The sequence below is a fragment of the Pogona vitticeps genome, chromosome 13 (genome assembly GCF_051106095.1).
Source record: "Pogona vitticeps strain Pit_001003342236 chromosome 13, PviZW2.1, whole genome shotgun sequence".
In the NCBI taxonomy this organism is placed as follows: Eukaryota; Metazoa; Chordata; class Lepidosauria; order Squamata; family Agamidae; genus Pogona; species Pogona vitticeps.
This window is the reverse complement of record NC_135795.1, coordinates 19692245-19714999: the sequence shown is the minus strand read 5'-3', so window position 1 is coordinate 19714999 and position 22755 is coordinate 19692245. Positions and strand designations below refer to the sequence as shown.

The 22755-nt window shown below is 46.8% G+C and overlaps 2 protein-coding genes across 4 annotated transcripts in view; one reads left to right on the top strand and one right to left on the bottom strand.

Moving 5' to 3' along the window:
- The window catches only part of LOC110087057 (ATP binding cassette subfamily C member 1 (ABCC1 blood group)), a 43329-nt gene extending 29019 nt beyond the window's left edge, over positions 1-14310 (bottom strand). Inside the window, exons 1-5 of one of the 2 annotated variants that reach the window (XR_013539128.1) lie at positions 14160-14309; positions 2693-2869; positions 2262-2387; positions 1454-1591; positions 129-254 (exon numbers count right to left, since the gene is read on the bottom strand). Coding sequence is in view for 1 of the 2 variants with exons in the window: in XM_072982813.2 (XP_072838914.2) it covers positions 129-254; positions 1454-1591; positions 2262-2387; positions 2693-2869; positions 14160-14210 (618 nt within the window). In the remaining variant the exon portion in view is untranslated. Of the gene's footprint in view, positions 1-128; positions 255-1453; positions 1592-2261; positions 2388-2692; positions 2870-14159 lie in introns of both variants that reach the window. The other variant, XM_072982813.2, reaches the window with a different exon arrangement.
- A 1379-nt stretch (positions 14311-15689) lies between these two features.
- Positions 15690-21790, top strand: CEP20 (centrosomal protein 20). 2 transcript variants are annotated; one of them, XM_072982786.2, is made up of 5 exons: positions 15690-15800; positions 19317-19514; positions 19960-20044; positions 20638-20774; positions 21684-21790. In XM_072982786.2, the coding sequence occupies exons 2-5, from the start codon at positions 19328-19330 to the stop codon at positions 21758-21760; spliced, it is 486 nt and encodes a 161-aa protein (XP_072838887.2). In that variant the 5' UTR covers positions 15690-15800; positions 19317-19327; the 3' UTR covers positions 21761-21790. The 2 variants fall into 2 exon arrangements, with proteins under 2 accessions (XP_072838887.2, XP_020664081.3); XM_020808422.3 differs by lacking the exon at positions 15690-15800 and adding an exon at positions 18536-18659.
- The last annotated feature ends 965 nt before the right edge of the window (positions 21791-22755 follow it).

The following is a 22755-nucleotide window of genomic DNA, read 5'->3' as shown; positions in this document are numbered from 1 at the left end:
AAAAGCGCAGAAATCCCCAATCCTGCATATATGTTGCTCCTGTTTGCCTCCTAAACAGCTACCATACGTCCTCCAAGGTCACTGATAAAAGCCCCCTTCCATGGCCTCGGTCACAACTGATTACTTACATGGTCATGAACGGTTTCTGAAAATAAAGGCGGGCGTTCTGGGAAGCAGGCCAATATAAGCTGAGTTAGCACCAAAGAGAAGTAGACGTAGAAGGTAATGTAGCGAAACACATCGACTCCTGCAGGCTAGAGGGGAAAAAAATGCATGGTGTGGGTAGCGAGACAAGAGCCACTTTAAAAAAAAAAAGAGAGTTAGAGAGTGAGGCAAAACTCCCAAACTACAAGGATACCCAAGAATGCAACCTCAAGAGAATGACTGGATTTGCCTCTCAGACATATTGAATCCATTTTTGGACTCTTTCCTTCCCTTTTTTGGGGGGAGGGTACTGTCCAGGGAAGGGTTATGCTGAACCCACAGAGTGTGTTTCCTTCCTCTAATAAGCTTAATAATGCAGTCGGCATTAAAACTAGGCAATACTAGGAAGGAGCTCTTCATGCCGTGCTTAGGTTATGAACTTGGAGCCTTAAGACGTTTCAATGGCAACCAGTGCAGACGAATTCACAGAGAAAGGTCAATGGAAGGCAAACAAGTGGGTTTTCTCGAGTATGGGGGAAAGGGCGATTCGTGTACGCTCTCTGGCACCGTGGCCTGCCCACGGGAGCTCCACGCAGACTTCCAGTGGGTCAGGGTGCAAAACCAAGTCTGGACCAGACAGGCCTGCGTTCTGATCCAGGGTTCCTTTTATGGCTTTAGGACATGTGCCCCAAAGAATGGTTCTGAGTGAGGAATTTAAGGCGCACGGGGTCCTGTGACAGCCTAGGACGATAAGGAGATGATGTGTGAATGGAAATCCAGGAACTTCTCTGTGAATTAGTGACCTCAGGAGGTGGTGAGTGTTCCCACATCAAGAGAAATTCAGACCACCCCCCCCCCTGCAGATGTGCTCTGATTTGGATTCCTGCCTGGAGCAGGGGGTTTGGACTCGGCGGCCTTTTTTATAGTCCCCTCCCAACTTCATTATGACTCTGTGAGATTATCAAGGGAGGAAAAAAACATCTAAACCTTTCGCAAGCTGCTTCCCCGGTGACCACTTGCAGCTTTGTTCTTGGGTGGTATCTCTGGACGACAGTTTCAAAAGGCTGGCCAGGCTGCTTTGATAGCTCTTTGGCAAGATCGGCCAGGCTTTGAAGAAAGCTTCAGACCAAACCAAACAAGCACAATTTAGGGCCTTTTAAAGCCTCAGAAGAGGGAGGATTTAACGGGCCATTAACTGCTCAGGTTCCTGATGCTCCAGGAGGACAACAAGCTCAATGATTAAGCCCGGCGGGCGGCCTTCTGCAATTCCAGGAGTTTTCTCCACTTACCTCAAAGGAGATCTGCTTACCGTGCTTGAGGCGTGCATGATTTTTGACCTAAAAGGTACGGCAGCGCACAGGAGCGCGATAAGCCAGAAAAGCAACATCACTCCGGAAGACTGGACTCCTTTTATCCTCTCGTACTGTATCAAAAAAGTGGCAAGCAGCTGCGGATGGAAAAACCAAAAAAGGGGGGGGGGCAGTCAGTTACCATTTTCAGAGTCAGGGATGACAGGTGAAATAAGAGAGCAGGCGACCCCACGGGGCGGTTGAGGGGCTCTCTTGGCGGCAGCCCTTCCCCTGGGGAACCCCACCCCACTTGCCCTGACTGCCATCGAGGCGGACTTCTTCCAGCAGATAGTTAGATCCAGGCCTTGAGAAACCATGGCTGGGTTTTCAACCTGTTGGACTCAAGGTTTTATCTTGCTTCAGCTCTGCACCTTACACTGGTTTAGAAGGGTTGGTGGGTTTTTTTCTTTTAGTTATTTCAGTGATAATCCAGGACATCCCATCCTGGATGGGAATATTTTAAGACATAAAGAAAAAAAAGATGATCCCACTTGAATCTGATCAGAAGTCAGGCTGGAATCACATCTATTCATGTTGCGATGGAGAAGCAAAAAGCTGGTGCCACAAAGTCACACATCATGCAGATGCGCATATAATAAATAGGTCTTCGAAGAGACCCCACTTTAGCCACCGTACAGAGGCAAGGGCCGGATCCAGGCCATTCCCGTTGTTCTACCGTATAGATGGCACAGCGCTATTCAGATAAGATTCACAGAGCGAAACAGAATCACAGAGCAGGAGCACAGAATCCAAACTGCTTTCACTTACCATGGTTATACCCAAAAGTGTAGGGCTAATTAAGAAAACTGGAGGTTGGAAAATATGGCGACTTCTTTCCCAGAAAGAGTAGAAAAGGTCTGCCCAGCAGACTATCCATAGTAAGAAGCCGATGGCCTAAAATACAAAGAAAGGGGATTTTAAACACACACACACACACACACACACACACACACATACAATTACTATAGGAGTGCCCAGCCTGTTCAAAAAAGCAAAATAACACCACAACGGCTATTCATGTATTTCTTGCACCCATAGTATATTGGTGATCAGACAGCCGATCCACCGCTACATCACGGTCACTCTGACACTCGCACAATACACAGACTTCAAAGGGGGGGGCAGCCATGTTCAGCTGTAGCAGCCAAAACAAGGAATGCCTGGGGGGGGGGAAGGGAAGGGCTAGCAGCTCCACTTACTGTTTTGGCTTTGTTGAGGTGTGACATCTGGATGTAGCCCTTGTTGCGGTTGCGGAGGGACACAAAGTAGAACGGGAAGCAAGCCCAGAGGTAAATGCAAGGGATCCAGACGAGGACGGTGTTCTGAAAGCACGGGGTGAAATCCGGGTTCTCCGTGTACCACGTTAAATTCCAGTCCTTTAAAAAACCCAACAAGGAACGGGTGAAGACCGAGGAAGACCCAAGAAGTCAACGGCGAAGACCAGACAGGTCCGTAACGACACCTGCGGTCAAGGGATCATTCAGGATGCGGGTCTCACGTCCAGCCGGCTCTCTTTTCATTCTGGGGGGGGGGGCAGGTGAGCAAGAGGCTGGGCTCCTATTCTCTCTGTCCTAAGCTTTCACGGTGAGTGCCACATTTCACCTACTGCTGGTATTTGAACGTTCCCCCAGCTCTTGCACACCACTTGTTACTTTTTTCATTGCTTTTATTTACATACAGTAGTTCTGTCTGTATTTAGATGAACACCATTTCCTGATCCAGTAACAATGTTACATTGTTTTAGAAGAAGTAGCCCTGTTCGTTTGTGCAAGCACAACAGGCAAAGAAGCAAAGGGAAACAAAATAATTTTTAAAAAGAGGAACACAGGGGGCACCTTAAAGACTAACTACCATATTTTAATGTAAGTTTTCAAGGACCCGTCCACTTCATCAGACATACAGAAACAGATGGAGATGTTGGATGAAATAGCAGTTTCCCAAGTAGAATACTGTATTACATTAAAATATAGCAGTTCGTCTTCAAGGTGTGATTATTGCACTATATACCTTTTGATGCTTGGGAGTTCCTTCTGAAGAGAGAGAGAAAAAAAATCAAATTTCTGACATTTTCAAAACAAAGCAGTAGCATCTGTTCAAGGCTGATAAACGTGGCAAAGCAAAGTTTTTCTTTACAGGCTTCCTGCTGCTCTGTGTTATTAACACGAGGCCAGACAAACAGGGCCAAACAAGTTCACTGACTGTATTGTTAAAAGGATGCTCAAGCTGAGCCCCCATGTGGGTCGTGGCTTTCCTGCCTATCTGGATTTAGCCGGCCCGGAGTTCACAACCTCGCTCACAAGTCAGTCTGCCAAGGCGAGGGACCCAGGAATGTTTTCACAAGTCCGCAGCTCCTTCTTAGTCATGCGGGGCTTAAAACAATTAGCACCACCCAATCCGCTCCACAAACGTTTCCTGCCGGCCATCTGGAGGGACAGCCTTGCGTGACACCAAGGCCCAGACAAATCCTCAGCTCCCGGAATTCCGACGGGAGGATCGCAGAATTCGTAAGGATGCATAAATGTTTGCATCTCTGTGCCGTGGCCTCAGAGGTTGCTTTGCATTTGGAAAAGCACGTGAGCTGTTACTGGGTTGGTGGATGAGTCAGAGAGGTTATGTATGTCTAGATTTCAGCTGACTCAGTTCAGCGGCCATATGACAAAGCGCACCACGCTCGGTCAACGTTTTCCTTGCTCTAAGGATCTGGCCGAGGGGAGTTGCTCCCCTAGCAAACTTGGAGAAGCTCCTGAAATCTCTCTTTTGCATTTACTCCAAGGGAGACCATGGAGATAAAGCCCATGGCCCGCTTCATTTCAGCAGGCGGCCAAGGAGATCGTTTCCGAGGTGACATCCCCAAAGTTTTGGCGCTTGGCCGGACATGGTGGCCAGTTCTGCACCACCTTGCCAGAAATGCCATTAATGCAATTAGTTCAGCTCTCCTGGTCGCCCCTTCCAATACCCTATGACGGTGATTAATGGCTATTTTTAATGAAAGCAGGAGGTGGGCAACAGGGAAAGCTCTTTTCTTGGCAAAACAAAAGTTTAAAGAGCTCTCCCTGGTTCAGGACCAGCACCAAGAAGGATGATGACGAGAACAAGAAGATGGACTTTTCTTCTAATTACTGTAACCTAATCCCAGGGAAGGTTCCCAAAAGAAAATCAACACTCAGGAGATGATTTCTCTCACCCACAAATTTTCCCACGCTCATTCCAAGGGCTGGCTCTGACTTCCCGCTCAGCTCCAGCCTATCTCAAGAACCGCATGCCCTCATAAATGCCCCTCTGAGCACAGACAGGCCTGGAGAGGATCCCAAAGAGGAGAGGGCCTTCTGCAGTAGCTTTTCCCAGGCTGTGAAACTCCCATCCACATGAAGCTAAGCTGGCCCCCAGTGGCAGCTAGGAATTCAAACTTTGAGGGGGCTGTGAATGCACCCCAAAATCGCAAGGCACCAGCAGCTATGGATTGGCTCCCCTCTTCGTCACCCTCCCATCAGCCTGCAAATACTTTTCTCTCTCCAAAGACGTGCCAATGGTGAAAAAGAAAGAGCTGTGATGAAGTAGTGTTATGCTTTTCTTTTCCTTCCCCCCTCTCCTTTCTTTTCTTGAAATGTTTCTACTTCTTTGGAGTTATTGGTCTTTTCTCATGACACACGTAATTGCATTTTGCTATTACAACTTATCTCTCTCTCCCCCCTGCCCTCATTTTTGTATCTCACTACAGGCTCCTCCTGACTGACAGAAAACTAGATTGCAAATGAAATGGAGCTGGAGAATTCAATGGAACAAAACAGCTTTTGCTCCGTCCGTTTTTAAAAGGATGTCTTGTTCCACTGAGTATCTGGTTTCTCCCTGCCGTCATTAAAAATATTCCTTAACCCTCTGGTCAAAAGAAGAAACCCCAAACAGGGGGGGGGGGGGAGAGAAGAAAAAAACAACAACAGAACACTTCTTAAAGAAAAAAAAAAGACTTCCCAGATTAGGGCTGTCTCTCATTAAAAGAGGAAATTCCGTAACTGGAACAGCTTGGCCACCTGAGAAGTCTTATCGACTTCAGGCATTGCTGGTTTGCTTGCCCACAATTCGGCAGCTGAAATGAAGCACCGGGCGGTCCCAGGATATAAAAAAGCACAGCCCGGTTGCAGGAGAAGCTGGGAGAAGCCCGAGCCTGCAGAGGGAAGCGCTGAAAGGCAGGGGGCACCCAGGCCCGCAAACCGCCTCCAGACCCACCGAGCCTCCTTATTATCTACACAATCAAGACTTACAGCCGGGAAGGGGACACTGAAAGAAAGAAGGGGTCGGCCCGACTAAAACCTGGCCCCGCAGGATTGGAGGCCACCAAGAGGCAGAGACGGATCAAGCCCTCCTGACGGCTTGTGTTTTCCCTGACTGACCTCGTGTGACCCTCCCAGCGCGGCCTCGCTTCACCTTCCCTGTGGCTGAATATAGGATGCCATTTCGAGCCCTGCCAGAAAAGCAGCTGCCTTTTCAATCTGGGGAGCTCATTCAAGAGGGCAAACAAACCCTCTCGGGATGATGCTCTCCCTTGAAAAGGGAAGAGACAGGAAAAGGGCTCTTCCCTGACTTCCTTGCCTTCCCCCCCCCCCACTCCCCATAGAGGGATATTGTGGTTTCCATACCACCACTTTGACCCTCTTCAGTAGCAGAGTGGCGGGGGGGGGGGGGGAGAGCTTCCTTTGCCAACTCTTAACTTTTCTCTGAAAATAGAATCAGAGGAGTAAATCCCCCCCCCACTCTGAAAACGACCACACGGGACATAAATTAAAATTAGGCCTCCTGCAGCCAGAAAGCAAGGTGACGGGCAGCTGAGCTTGACATGCATAATTACGATGTCAAGGAACTTTTGTTCTCAGAAACAAGTTGGCCGTTTTAGAGAAGGTGGGTTCGATCAGCTAGTGTGAGTGCTATACTGTTGTTGTTGTTGTTGTTGTTGTTGTTGTTATGTGCCCCCAAGTTGCTTTCACCTTATGGTGACCTATAAAAGCAACCTATAAATGAACACCTTCAAAAGGTCTGATTAACAGCCTTGCTCAGCATTTGTAGACTAAGGCCTGTGGCTTCTTTTAGGAAATCAATCCATCTCGCATTGGGTCTTCCTCTTGTCCTGCTGCCTTCCACCTTTCCCAGCATCATTGTCTTTTCCAGAGAATCCCGCCTTCTCAGGATATGCCCAAAGTACGGCAGCCTGAGTTTCATCATTTGTGCTATATTTGGACACTTGTGGTATTTCCCCTTCCAATCAAGCCAAGGGCAACTAAGTAAGATACGCATGATTTATTTCCTTCTTTTACATGGTTGACTTTTCAAAACAAGTCAAACAGACCCCCGCTGAATCTACTGGGAGCAAAAGCAGGGATGTCATCGGTGTGTGACTTTTGAAAGGTCAACCAGAAAGGAGGAAGGGCTAAACATCGTAAACAGAACTGGAACTCAGTGCCAAGTCTAAAACTTGGCTTACTCTGCGGACTCGGCTGTACCCATATGCCCACCACTCCCCCTCCTTGCTAAAACACACTACATCTACCCCTGTGATGAAGAGCTATTGTGCAGCAAGTTCAACTGCTCTGCATCATATATGGTGGTGCAATTCCAATAGTCGGTTTGCAGCGAAAACATCCCTTAATCTGTGACTCTCATCCCAGAAAAGCATAAAAACAAATAATTGTTTTCTTACTAGAACCTCTTCTTTTTAAAAAATCTTATCCTTAACTTAAATTTGAACAGCACCACCATAAAAAAAAACCTGGCTCAGAGTTACATCACATCGTTTGGCAAGATTAGGAAATCAAAATGTCAAAAGAATTCTGCATTTTAGACACCGGACAAGTGTCCGTTTCTGCTAGAGATCCAGCCCTGTGTGTATTTTGCAGCTCCATTGGCAGCTTAAACAAATATTATTATCTGATACGACTCAGCCAGATCTATTTCTGTTAGGCTGTTATGCTGTCTTAACAGCAGGTCACTTATCTCAGACGCCTGGCAATCTTATCATTACCTGACTTTTATACCACTCAACCTTGGCATTACAAATGTGGAAAGAGCCTGCACAGTTCAGAAGCGCATCAGCATATAGTTAGCCAGGAGGAACACCAGTGAAAACTATCATGGAAAGATGTATGATGAACCACCGTACTGAAGTCAAAGAAAGTGTGAGACTTTTAGAAGGTTTGGTGACAGACAAAGGCTTGGAAAAGTTACTTTTCTGACTACAGATCCCACATCGGAAATTCTGCGAAGTGACTTTATTTCTGGCACCAAGCGAAGTCCCTCTTGGGGAAGGAAAGAAGTAAAAGGTCTAGGGATGGTGGTGTAGTCGAGTCTTAACCCCAGGAAAGAAGATCAACCTTAAAAAAAAATTAAAACAAACTGGGGGTCATGTATAAATGTATTATAATGTGCCATGTAAACTCACTTTCATGTCTAAGTGGACTTGATCCACAAAACTTGCAGTGAAGTAGAGCAGTTAGACTTTAAGATGCCACAACTTTTTTTGGTCTTCTTTCATTTTTATTTTGCTTTTGGCCTGATATGCTTTAAAACCCATCAAGGGGGTGATGGTGCTGTGTCTTGTTTTAAAGAGGTACCAAAATCCTCGTTTTGGACTGAAATCGGAGACAATAAGCTTCCGTCTCAAAGGTACTTCCTGACCTCAAAGCCAAGGGGCTGGGCAGTACGCAGGGGGACCCCACAGCAACAAGAATAAAAAGCAGCTAACACCCTGCTCAAGCAACTCCCCCCCCCCCCAATTGCAAACCATATTCAGCCAGAGTGAGCCAGACCAGCAACCTAAAAGCACAGAGGAACTACCAGTTCTCCTGTTGATCAGCCAGAGTGTGAAGCTACAGGTTACACCCTGAAGTGATGTCAAGCCCCACTGGAAAGTAGGGAGTCATTCCACACAAACACATCCAGCATTTCAGCCCCTCTCCTCAAAATGTAGATCTCAAAAGGATGGATTGCTTCAGAATGAGTCACATAAGATTAAAAGTATGTTTCATTTTCATCCGCCAAATGCTTTAAATTTTTGTGTTTTATTTTCTTAATGGTCCAGTAAAGGTACCACCTGTTCCTGCAGCTGGATTAGCATGAAACGGGTCACCTTTTCAGGGCGGGGTTCGGATCTTCATCAAGGCAGGATAGCTTCCTTTCTTTAATGAGCCAGGTGGGGTTGAGGGAATTTTGCATCGCACACTTTCTCAAAGGGAAGGAGGAAAAATAGGTTTGTGTTTTGCTGATGTTATGTGCCATCGCTATTCACCAAACTCCTACAAAATAAGCAGAATGGGTCCGGCCTGTGTGCACTGAATCCACAAGTTTCCTCCCCACACTGGAGGAAAGTTCCAAAATAAGGCTTGTACACATAGATTAGATCTGTGTACGTTGTATGTGTGAGTCATCGGAAAATGAGAAAGCCCAGAAGCAGCCAGGCAAATCTCTCTGAGCCAGGTTCCTGGTGCATGGAAGGATGATGACCAAGCAAAAAATGCACTGTTGGTAAGAGGTCTGATGCCCAGGTGAGGGCAAAAATGACCCTACTTCTGCTGGAGAACATTTCTACCTGGTAGCATTAATCGTGCAAACAGTTCCATAAAATGAAACTGATACGAGCAAAGAGAAGGCCAGAATCACAAACAGTGAAAACCTTTTCCAATACAGACAGCTGGTACATTAAGTGTTTTATGATCTTAAAAAATTGGTACGATAAGATGCTGGAATCATTAAATTGTCTCTCCCATTCAGCAATCCTTCCTTCTGTAAATAAAAGCTAAAAATAATTATTTACAGCAGCCTCAAATACACTGGTCTCAGGGATACAGAATTCTTACAGGCTGGAGCTGTGGATATTAGTTTACAACATGTTGGCCATGTTTGGTTTAAAAGACCGTGCATTTATTTACCGAGGTATTCATCTTGTCCTCACACCAACAGAACAGGTATCTGTTTACCTCTCAAGTCTGCAATCTATGGGAACACAGTACAGTATATATAGCATACGATAATACAGTTTGTTTCTGGAGAAAGTTCTCTTTCTATCAAGAAAATCTGAGCCACGTGGCACTGGGCCTTAAAAAGGAACACTGCGGCCGGCGCTAGCCACTTTTCTGCCCTTATTAGAATAACTGGCAAAACAGCAGCAGTAATTGCCCTTTTTATTAAGGCAGCCAAAACACAACTTAATTCAAGCACAGTCAGGGGCCGGGACCTTCTTCTCCAACACAGGAAGAAAGCCAAGAACAAGAGTGGACGGAGGTGAGTGTGTGTGTGTGTGTGGGATTCAATCAACTACGTAATTTAATGGAATAGGAAAGATAAGGCAACTTATTTTGAAACTAGACAGAGCAGATTCTAGACACAGACATGCATGGCACATTAGGTTTCGGGTTTTTTAAACAAAACTAAATCTTCAGTCATGCAGGAATCATGCTTGCTGCCCTCGGCCAGACTCTTGTATTATTTGAATTCCATGTTGGTGGGCTGCTAGGATATGATGTTTTACAGTCAATATCTTTTTGGGAATTTGGTGGCGTGCCTTTCCAACCTCATCAAGTCTTCCTTGAGAAAACCACACTCTAGGAATCATTACGGTATGTTACTCGTGAAGCTGGGTGTTATTTCCGCACAGGCACCTGCTTAGCCCTCATGAAATCCTAATACAGCCCTGATCCCTAAAACGGCCCTGATCCAGTTGACCGCATGCAGCAAGCACAGAAACATTAACACAGTTAAACCTGTTTTAACCCTGTTGAATTAACAGCAACTTGAATGCATGAATAAAGAAGCACAACACCAGATGGTATGCAAAGCCCTCTCGTCTCCAAAGGTCTGTGAGCAGCTAATAGTTCACCTGATTTTTTTTTTTAAATGGAGGCAGAAAGACAACAAGAAGAGGGGTCAACACAGATCATCATTTGGCAAGGAGTTCCACAGCCTGAGAGCCACAGACCCAAAGTTTTACTGACTTTGCGTCTGAATTAGTGTGCATCTGAATTAGTGTAAGGCCTTCTGCTCAGAAAGATTGTTCTGATAAAACAATTCTGGTTATGGAAGCATTCAAAGCAACGCATATCCTGATGGAAGATTACAGTGGAGTAGATCAGTGGTTCTTAACGTGGGCGATAATGCCCCCCAGGGGGCGATTTCATTTTTCAGGGGGGCGGTAGAACGAAAAGGGGCGGCGTGGGGGCGCTGGAGCAGAAGGGGGGCAGTAGGGGGGCGCTGGAGCAAGCCAAACCTGTGAAGATGGCTGCAGCCTTTTTACAGTGTGCATGAATATATATTTTCCTCCAATTTTAATTTAGTTTCAGACTTTTTGTCTTGAAATTTTTAGTTCCTGCATTTGTTTTTATGCCCTTTTTATATTTCTTTTTGCGTCTTAAAATTCACTTGCAACTAAATCATTACATGTTACTTTTTTGGGGGCATTTCATTTTCTTGGAATTTAATATTGTTTTCAGAGGTCATTGGATTTAAGTGTCTCAAATAAATAAATAAATAAATAAATAAATAAATAAATAAATAAATAAATAAATAAATATATATCACTGCGGGGAGGGGGGCGATGATAACTTCCTCAATGGCTCAAGGGGGCTTTTCTTTCAAAAAGGTTAAGAACCACTGGAGTAGATGGTCAAGTAATCAAACCAGATTCTTTTTAAAATTTGGCGAAGGAAAAAACCCACATAAATTTAACAAATTGCATCTTTCCTGGTACAAATTGGTTAGCAGTTTTTTTAAACTAAAAACTGTAAGGCTACAAAGAAGAAAAAGCAAATCCCGCTGGTTTGTATCTGTGTGTGTGATGAGAATCCTGCTTTCCCAACGTTCAGCATTTAAGAGAAAAGAAGCAAAACGTATTGCGCTGTGCCACTTTCATCACACAGAAGTCATACCTTCCCACATGCCGGCATGTGCCCACCTGCACATGGCTGGAGCAGGAAACGCAGAAATTAATAATAATCTTAGGAAAGAGTCAGGTAGTTTTAAACACATTGACTGCAAGCACGTATTTGGACAAAGTCACCTTCACTAACAGTGCTAGCCTCTACATGCCCACTAAAAAGCACACCGCTTTTGAGTTCACAGGGATGTGTGCCTGCGACTGCATCGGTCCGGCCTGTGTGCACAGAAATAAAATCCAAACACAAAGAGAAAGCACCCTTTCTTTCTCTGAAGCAACAAAAACCACAGGAATGAAAGAAAAGCTCCACCAACTGGATAGTCTAGTGGTTGAGGTCTCTGGATGTGGAGCCCATGGTTGTGAGTTCGGTTCCCCGCTGTGCATCTCCAGAAGAGCCAGCCTAGGTAGCCTTGGGCCCGCTGCAGAGTCCCAGGGCACCCCCAGAAGAAGGGAAAGGGTGAAAGTACTTCTGAGTGCTCTCTACCTAGAAAACCCTGGAAAGGGTCAGCACCATCATTCAGAACACAATTATCATTATATTATTCTCTCTCAAGTACTGTATTATATTTGCATATGATGCTGGGAGAGAGATGAGATCAGCAGGCAACAAGGGCCACTCTCACCTTTCACCACAGTAGGAGCATCCAGGAAATGACTCTTTTTTTAAAAAAAAAGTAGGGAGGTGACATACAAAAACAGGTTCAAGTTTTTTAAATTCTGCAAAGTGTTTCAGTCAATTTACATGTTTAAGGTGGCACAAGGACTCCCTTCCCTGCCCACACACACACACCCCAGCTTGTGGCCTCTTCACCCAGGGAACAGAAAACCACCAAGCCCAGTTTTCCAGGATCAACCAGGGATTGCGCATAAGAGCAACTGCAAGCCAACCAGTCTGAGTTAAAGACAGAACCATTTAAAATATATATATATATAATTAAACGAACAATAAAGGATTCTCTTTATTTCTGTTTTGCAAAGAATTCCTAAGATTTGGGGCCAATTTGGTTCCATATCCTGGATCCAAAGAAATCAGAATGTTCTAGGGCAGGACGATATGCTTGCACCAGAGCGGGAGTGGGGGAGGAGGAGTGTAAACCTTTTCACTTTGTTCCAGTTTTGAACTCTGAAAGCATGCAGCAACACTTCGGAATGAAGGTGAGAAGGAAAAGCAAATATTTGCCCTCACTCCAGAATTAACTTAATTGCAGTGAAAAGGCCACCCTGATGTAATTCTTTAATTCTCCATTATTCAACAGACTTACATAACTGGCTTTTCAGTACAGAATTTGGGCATTTGCTTCCTAACAAACACGGGGAGAAAGCAAACAAAGAAATTATCCCCACACCGTGACCGGCTAGGATGAAAGTGTGCAGGGAAACAAAACGAGGAACGCAATGACTCAGAAGAAGGAGGAAGGCTTGCTGGGTTAGGTGAGACCGGCTCCCACGCTCAGCCGGCTGTCTGAGCTCCACTTGGCCTACCGCACAGGGCGGTTGTGATTACGGCCAGAGGCGAAGGACAGCCATGCATCCACCTGGTCAGGAGGGAACTCTCGGGAGGAAATGCAGGTTATACAGGGATGAAAAACAAAGCAATGCTCTATACTGGGAAGGCCCACGATGAAGATGTGAGTGCCCCAGAAGCTTCCCTTGGAAATGTGGGTGGGTGGGTGTTGGACTACAGCCCCCAGACTCCCCTTGCCGTTGGGATTCTGGGAATTGTAGTTAAAAAAAGTAACTTTCCCATGGTCTGGCACCCCCTAAAACAGGATTAAATGGCTGCTTCCAATACAGGCGATGCTGCCTAGAATCTGTCTAATCCCCTAGGTTGGCAGCCCTCGCCACATCTAGTGGCAGGGAGTCCCACAGCCTTCCTTCTGTCCCCAATTTACCCAATTACTGTATCAAATTTAACATCCACCTCCAACATCGTCCCTGTTCTGCCCTTGGGGGCCCTGCTCCAACCCACACCTTTTGACACCCTTTTTTGTCATTCTGCACCCTTTCACAAAGCGGCCTTAATTAAAAAAAAACTAATGCCACCACCCCAGAGCATTTTTATAATAAAACAGAAATTAAATGAAGGGCATCCTCTCCAGGGTGGGACCGGTCCAGGTCCCAAAGAAGGAAGCTTGGAAATGCCAGTGGTTGGCACCATGCTTTTGAAAACCTTCCTGTTTTGGGGGGGTAGGTGGGGGGACTATAACACCCAGAATCCCCACCCAGCTGGCTGGAGGTTCTGGAAGGTGTAGTTCCCCCCCCCAAAAAAAGGACCGTTTCCCCTGCTGTGTCCTATCCAAAGGAAGGCTTGTGCTGTTTTCCTTTAAAAAAAAACAAAAACTAATGTTTAAACCCTGTGGCGGGCTGGGGATGTTGGGCTTTGTAGTCCTAAAACCAAAAGCACGTTTCCCCAAAATTTTTGCTCCCTCCCAAGAGGAGCATGCGCGGTGTTCCTCTGTGAACCCTGCGGCCGGCTGGGGATGATAGGCCTTGTAGTGTTTCCCCACCACCACCACCACCAACCTCCCCGCTCTGGCTCTGCCCCCTTTAGGCAGCTTCCCTTCCCCCCCCCGGGGGGGGGCTTTAAACAAAAACAACAACAAAAAAAGCCCAAACCCGAAGGAAGACCCGGTTTCCCCCCGACTTGGGCCCGGAGGAGCCCCCCCCAAGAAGCCCCAAACACACACACACACACACACCCCCCATATTACACCCATATTACACCCATATTTTCTCGGGGGGGGGGGGCTCACCCAGAAGGGATCCGAGGCGGCCGGGCCGGTGCAAAGCCTCGCCGGGTCCATGGTCGGCCGGCCGGCGGGAAGAAGAAGGGAAAGGAAAGGGCGCCTCGCCTTCGTCGCCGCCGCCGCCGCCGCCGTGGAGGGAGAGCCTGGGCGGGAAGGGGGGGGGGAGAAGCGGCCGAAGGAGGCGGGCGGGAGGGAGGGAGGGAGGGAGGAGGAGCCCCGAGGGCGGGGCTGGAGATGGCGGAGAGAAAGGGGGGGCAGGGACAGGCCTTGCCCTCGCCTCGCCTCAACTCCCAGCACCCCCCCACCCCACCCCCACCATGGCTGGTCGCTCCCCTGAGGGAGAAGACAGAGAGAGAGGGAGGGAGAGAGACAACGAAACTCCTCGCCCTCCTCCGGCTGCCATCATCCTCCCCATCATCCTCCCTATCATCCTCCTCTTCCTCAGCAACCCCTCGGCCTCCCTCTCCTCACCACAGCTGCGGAGAGGGAGGAACCCCGGAAAGAGGGTAATGCTCCCCCCCTCCCCCCCTCTGGCATTTCCCCCCCCCCCGGCTGCCTCCTCACAACAGCCCTGTGAGGGGGGACTGTCCCCTCCTCCTCCTCCTCCTCTTCCTCCCCCCTCCTGCCTTCCCCCCCCCTCGGCTGTTGTGAGGAGGCAGCGGGGGGGGTGAAGGAAGGAAGGGGGAGGAAGAGGAGAATGGGACAGTCCCCCCTCACAGGGCTGTTGTGAGGAAGCAGCGGGGGGGGGGCAGGGAGGAGTATGGGACAGCCCTGTGAGGGCGGACTGTCCCATCCTCCTCCTCCTCCTCCCCCCTCCGACCTCCCCCCCCGCTGCCTCCGCACAACAGCCCTGTGAGGGAGGGGGACGGGGGTCCCTGCCAGGAAGGGCAGGACTGGGAAGCCTTCTTCTTCTTCTGATTTTGAAGAGTTTGGGGCTCTCCTCGTTCCTACTTTGGTTCACAACAGCCCTGCGAGGGAGGACCCCCCCCGCGGGGTCTCGGCCCAACAGCCCACCTCCCGAGTGGCGTTTCACAGGGTGGGGGGAGAGGGCTGGGGGTTGGTTTAAATGTATTGGTTTCAAAGGTTTTCCAGTCTGCCTTACTGCTTAAAAAGCCCCCTTAAAAAGCATATGTTTTCTTTTTTAAAAAGAGGGTATTTGAAAGCGCCAGAAAGGAAGTGTGCAAATATTGAAACAGAGCCAAAGAGCACACTAAAGTGGGAAACCTCCAACTCCCCAAGAAAAAAAAACAGATTTGAAGCCACAACAAGGCACCAAGGACCACTTTAAAAAAACCCAAGCAGGCCGTCAGCAAGGGAAAGCCTCCGTGAAGTAATTACTGGAGCCTTTATTACATGATTAATTGATTGGCTACATTATGATCCTGATGAAACCACTTGGGCTCTCAGCCTCTCTCGCCACCTTGTCCTGACAACAGCCCTGTGAGGTAGGCCCCTGCCCAAGGTCATTCCAGCTGAGTGATTTTTATTTTTTTATTTATTTAACATATTTCAGTCCTGCCTTTCTCCCCCCAAAAGGACCCAAGACAGCGGTGTGATGAAAATACAGTACAAAACACCATCCTGGACGTGTGTGTATATTATAACAGAAGCCAGTGTAAAACCGGAGCCAGGGAGCGAAGTGGCAAGGTAAAGAGCCGTAAAATGTCTTTTTATTTCCTTTCCAGAGAGCTTTTGCCTACAGCACCCTCAGTTCTTGCAGAGAAAAGGGAGGGGGGGAAATAACCGATGTGATACACAGCACAATTGTCAGGTTGACCTTCAACTTGACAACAGAGTGGGCGACTTTTCCAAAGGAGAGCAAAGCAACCCAGCTCTAATACGAAATGTTTCCAAATGCCTAAACAAAGCCATCCATCCCCTGACATTTTTCCACTAACACATCCCACTGACCTACATGGGGCACAACGTTCACGAGGAAAACATTTTTTCTGAACTGAACAGCTGTTGAGACAAGAAGGGGGTATTAGGTGGCACACCGCATCTCACAACATGTGTCTTGACTCAGCATCCCCTTCTCAACAGAAGGAGCAAGCTTCCAAGAGACAACAGAGGTCTTGGACCCGTCACGAAAACATCAGTTTCATCCCCAATGCCCATAAAAAGGGCCAATTCTTTCCTTAGGAAAGAGAAGAAAATAAAATGAATGCATTCTGTGGGACATTTAGGGGGCGGGGCGCCTTCCTGGTTGCTCCTTGAAAAGGGTGTTGTGGATCACTTAGCAGCAACCATTGTTGAAACTGGGGCTACAGTCAAGCAGTGGATGCCCGTAGATCGGAAATAGATTTTTTTAAACTAAAGCGAGCAGGTCTTCCAAGCAGCTGGGCACCCCTGCCAATTATAGTTGCCAAGAGTTGACTTTTCCAAGCTCCGCATGTTGGGACCTGACCCATTGAAAGAACACCATGCCAGAGAGTTGGAGCACGCGAGGAGAAATGGTTTCAAGCCTATCCTGGATTTATGGGCCTCCCCATCTTGTGATGAGATGAGGCGAGGTGCCTTTGAAATGCACCGTGGCGGATGTGAGAAGTGAGGCTTCAGCACACCACATCTGTATGTGTGGTTAATCAAAAGCTTTGCACCCTACAACACACACCTCACATCACTTCCTTTTCAAAAGTCTGAATGCCTGCTCATTGCAAATGTGCACATGCTAGAAGTCAGAAGTTCTCGGGCTAAGGCTGTTTCCTTAACATGGGGTTGAAATTCCCCCAAATGGCCCGGATGGGTACCATTCTGCCCACCAGTCCAGTACTTCCTTTAGCGCCCACCAGACTTCTGTCCCACCTGATTTGCAAGATCTGTTTAAATTTAATTTTCCTCTTCACCACTTAGTTTTATCGCACACAAGGCAGAGGAATAGACTAGGAGGCAGAAGTGGTTCTTCGGTTTGGGTAGACAGAAGGTCACTCGCTGAACTGTCCCTTAAATCCCTCCCAGCTAGCAGTGGGAGACCAAGATGTTGTCAAAGTGGGCCATGGAAGGAGGTTGCATGGCCGCCTCGATGGAGCTCAGATTCCATTGTACCACTCTCTCCACCAGCATCACTGGTGGGAGATGCAGCAGGAAGGATGGTTTCTGATGCTCCTGTCATCAGTAACCACAGAGTCTTAGCAAAAGCAGGAGACCTGATGGCTGTAAAGCTAGAGGAAAACAAATACATACGTATATGCCCTCTAGCGTACAAAATAGAAAACAGCCCTTTCAGGTTATGGACCACATGCTAGTGTTTACTGGTAATAAATAAAACTTAATAATTGACACATACACATTTAAATCAAAGTTAATGTTTTATCCCATTAAGAAAAACACATTGCACACAGACGCTTTGTGGGCTTGGAAGCAGAGGCAACGTTTTGGACATGACATCTTTTCCCAGCGTGCCTTTTTTAATTGCTTCTAACGGTTGCCGTTATCTTAGCATCGGTCGGTTGCCAGTTGCTATGCCGTCCGTGCTGTTTTGTTTTGATTCTTGGTGCATTGTCCTGGTGAGTCCAGAGGAAAATGAATTGATGAGCTCCGGGGCAGTGCTGCCATGAACAGCCCTGTTCCAATCTTGCAAACTAAAGCTTAGGGCTTCCTTTGTTGAGTGGATCCATCTCAGGCTCAGCCTTCCTCGTTTCCTACTGGCCTCCACTCTTTTCCTAGCATTCTTGCTTTTCATGATAAGCCCAATAGTGCCCATTTAGCCATTTTAGTTTCAAATAAACAGAAGTAAATAACAGATAGGTAACAAGATGCAAACAGTATGGCGGGTGAGAGGTGTTAATAACATTCCTTTAGAGACAAGTTAGCACTAATTTCCATGCTTGGGGGGGGCAAGGTAGAGAACATGCACACCCTGTCCTGTCATTATTAAAGGCCAGAGAGGAGCAAAACAGCCAGTTTCATCTATGTTTTTGCAGAGAGGCCTTTTCTGTGTTGGCCCCCAGGCTCTTCCCTTCGATCCTTTGCTTGTCATCCCTTCTGTTCTCTTTGAGACTTTAGGCAAAAGCTGGACATGTTTTCTCTACTTTTTATAGCTTTTTAAAAAATCCCTGAGGTGGTTTTTTGGCTGGAGGGGAGGCTGCACCTGTTGAATGTCTGCCTTGTAGAACGAAAATCAAAGGATTGTGGCCGGCCAAGCAACGCCTCATGGTAGAAGCTGAGAAGGGAGGCGGGGAATCTACTCGTGAGTAAACTAAAAATAGGGTTTACAGCGAGTCAGACGTTCTCCTTCCAAAGGGGGGGAAAACGTGGGCAATTCCGGAAAGGAAACAGTTAAAAATGCGAGTAACTCTAATTGGTTGAGCTTACAGCCAGTGGGAAGTAGAAGAGGGCAGAAGGGCGGGATTTCGTCCCATTGTCTTCTGCCGTTTAAGTGCGCTTGCGTGGCCCCGTTTCACAGTTGGTTGCCCGGAGCAGCGTTTGTTTACATCCGGGAACTTCCTCTTCTTCCGCCTCTGGTTGCCCTTCCCAAGATGGCGAGTGTAACAGAGCTGAAAGCGGGTAAAGAGAGAGAGAAATGTCCCTTTTTCTTTGCAATGGGGAGGGTGGCTACAAATTAAAAAGAAATTCCCCTTCCTCTCCTCCAAGGCCTAGCCACGGAGGACGGCCCCCTTAATAATTTTGTGGCACAGGCAGACATTCAGCTGGGAGAGCTGCATCCATCCAGGGGAGGAAGCTGCACCTGTTGGTCGGTGCCTTGTGACCCAGACGCTGAGCAGAGCTTGGCAATGCGGGCTCTTCTCTTGGACTCCCCAAAAATCTGGGAGTTGCCGTCCTTTAAAAAAGGGATCCCCCCCCCCTTTCTGGCTCTGCTGCTAAGGAGATATTTTTGCTCATGCCAGCAAAAGTTTGCTTTTGGGTGTTGTTGGGAGTTGTAGCCATAATGGAGAGATGTTCGTCTCTCAGTAGAAAGGGGGAGGCTGGTTTGATTTGTTTGGGTACAGAGGGGTAGCCATCCCATACAACTGAATGGTCTTAGTTTCCTTTCCTTGGGCTTGCATTGCATCCTGCTTTGCTGGGGGAAACGGGCTGGCAAAATTGATTTACACTACAGGCACTGAAAGGCGGAGTGAGAAATCTGTGCCATTCTAATACGAAATGATCAGAGATACTTGGATTTCTGTGCAATGGAAGCTTTGCTTGGTTTTGCCCTCCAAGTGTTGAAAGATATGCTGGAGAAGAGAGGAACGCTGGGGCAGATCAAAGCAAGGATCAGAGCAGAAGTCTTTAATGCCCTGGATGACCCAAGTGAACCACGGCCTGTGTTGTCCCACGAGAATCTTCTCATCAACGAACTGATCCGTGAATACTTGGAATTTAACAAATACAAGTACGCCGCATCTGTCCTCACAGCTGGTGAGCACTGCTCTAACATCCTTTTTGCATTTCCTAGGTATGAACTGCTCAACGAGGAACCTTGTTTATTTGATTTTTATACCACCCATTTAGCAAACCAGCTACTTTCAGTGGTTTACAACTGTATAACTAGACAAATATATTAGAAAATCAACCAACCATAAACAAATGCTAGGAGTAACTATAACTATTATGCAGCAGAACAAGCCATGGCAAATTGCAAATAAGACATTCTAATTATCATTTTTCTTTTTTCTTATTGTTATCAAAAGTACTGTAGAGACAAATAAGTCTTCAACTGTTACAGGCTTACAAAAACTTGTCTCCCTGTATAGCTGGAGATGGTTATTCTGCAAGGAACATGGTGAAGTCTGTCTGCGATCGATGAGTGGGTTGATCAGCAAAAGAATTAGGAACACTGACGTTTGTGTGTTTCGCTTTTCAGAATCTGGCCAACCTGAAGTTCCACTGGATCGGGAATTTCTCGTTAATGAACTGAATATAGTTGAAGATCACAGCAGCAGATCAGTGTAAGAGACATACCTCTGGATACATGCCTGCTTATGTGTTGACCTGAGTGTGGTCCACCAAACGCAACAAGGTGGAAATATTCTTTACAGCACCCTCTGTGGCCTTGTAAACCTTTTTTTTTTCATTCAGAGAACTGTCTTTCTATTATTAACTTTGTGGTGGCTTACCTTTCATTCTGCATAGTGGATTGGTTCTGTATTTTAGAGGCCATATCATTAATAGCTGTGTATTCTTTGCAGTGAATCAATCTCATTGGATGAAAGAAGTCATATTACTTAAATGCAGGGGTCAGGCTACTGATAACAGTATTATTTTTGGCAAAATGCTCTTGGACTTCAGTTTTGGTGTTTAATATTTGGCTGTAGTAACTATGCTGGCCAAATTGTAGTTTTAAAATTGACACTTGGCTAATGAATAGGCAGATAACCATTAGAAAGCCACAATCTCATTTGCTGATGCGTCATATAGCTTTTCCCACCCACCTGTTCTCCATTTGTGGGGGATGTAAGCTGCTGACGGGCCCTTGCCACATCCCACGTCTTTTCAGTTCCTTTGTCTTTCCCTCCTCAAGGGTTATGTCTCCTTTTAACAGGCCACTTCTATATGGAATTATAGCCCAGCTGTTACATGGGAATGAGAACAAGGTTAGCTCTGCATTCCCCAAAGCTTCGTCCTTGCCATTTTCAAAGTGGAACCTCAGCAAGCCATCCAACGAAAGGATGCCAATAGGTATGTGGGGGGGGGAATGCGATGGATTTCGTTTCGAGATGAGAGCTTGCCACTTGGATGCTGAAATGTGTGTGCTTGGCAGAAATTTTTGCTGCTGAGGCATCACCTCATGGGAGCTGCTCAAGAGCTAGGGGCCTGGATTCGCACATGAGCTCACCCGCGTGGGAAGAGCTGCGTGTTCGGCCCTGTGCTGGATATCCTGCCACAGTCAACTGAGAGCTGAGCAGCAGTGAACTAGAAACCGTTCTTCATAGCCCTCCTCTAGTTTAGGAATTTCTTCCCACAATTCCCAAAGCATCCAGGGAGGTATCTTTAAAATCTGACATGTCTGTGGACTTCAGCCCCTTTCTTGCATAGCATACCTCAGGATGTGGCCTGCATTCCATAAAACCCCATGAAACATATCCATCCTTAAGACATCCCCCAGACAAGGCCAGACTGCATACGAGCCCAGCTGTCCCTCTGGGAGCTTTCTTAGAGGGATCTTCCCGGTGTCAGACATTAGCAGCGGGGAAACATTTTTGGTTTCCCAGGCTTTCTGGATCTCTGCTTTGAACTAGGATTTTTACCTGCTCAGGTGCTTGAGGTGTCTTCCCGCTATAGTGATTTTAAATTGTTTGTACTTTAATATTGGAAGGGATCTTGTTAAGGTACAGTCCCTAAACAAAAGGTCCTTCCACTTAGATTGTTTGCTTTCCATGCAGAGAAAGCTATCTGGCTAGCTACCAAGAGATGTAGAAATACTTATCTAGATTACGAAGAGGTCAGTGGAAAATATGATTAGCTTCAATAGTCTGCTGTAGAGCGGGCACTGCTTCTCTTCCTCCAGGGCATAGTGTTGCAGTCCCTCATCAAAAGAAGAACACACCCCTGGCTCTCGCACCATCTTTTTTCTTTTTTAATTTTCAGATGCTTCTTTGGAGCCAAGAGACACAGCTGGCGCAAGGTTCAAGGATGCCTTCCCTTCGCAAAGCGTACACAGATGAAATAAACAGTCACGTAATGTTTTGTGCAAATCAGCTGTTGGTTACTGTGTGAAATACCCACTTATGTCCTAGTAGGATTTGTTGCTAAAACAAGCAAGGGCCACATCTACCTCTGGCCTTACTCGAGGAGGCCGGCTCAGCGGATCTTGTCCAGGTAGTCTTGCCTGCCAGTGCTCCAGCACAGTAGGATATATTCGTAGGTCAAACAGCGCTTGTGTTTCCGCATAAGCAGGGTCCGTTTTTGACAGGCCTTAGCACACTGCTTTCCAACAACCAAGTCAGTGCATATTTTGGGTTTTTAGGCTGGCCTGAGCTGGGCAGGTCTCAGGGTCAGTACTTGCATAGCATAATGTGCAACACAGTATTAAGAGGGTCTCATAATACCTGAGGTTAAAGGTTAGGGTCCCAGATCTGGAAGGGTCAAATGGCTACTGTTTCATAGTACCCAGCCTTTCTGCTGTTTGTCTTGCTGATGAGTTCTCTTTTTTTTCATACAAATACATCCGAAACTTACATTAAATTTTGAGTTACCAAAGTATCTGATCACTACCTTGATGGGGCAGAAATAGAATCACGCTCCATTGGGTGGGAAATGAATTAGTCATATTCTGCTTTGGGTCATTCATCCACCTTCTTCCATTGCTGAAGAGCCAGAGTGCATTCTATAACTTCAGAACCAACTTCCAGGCATATTTTAATTTAAAGCTGTTGCCTTGGTGGGTTGTGGCTGCTTGGAGCGTAACTGAGCTTTAAACTTCATTGTTCTCCTTTTAGTTTTCTTCTCTCAGGAACCAACCCTGAGAAGAGACAACTTGATTTGTAAAGCTATTTTTTCTGGACAATTATTATTATTATTATTTATTTTATTTATATCCTGCCTATCTAGTCGATAGACCACTCTAGGCAGCTTACAACATGGGATAGCACTATAAAAACAACAGAATTACATAATAGAAAACTTTCAACCATTGGGTTAAAACATTAGGAAAGAAAAG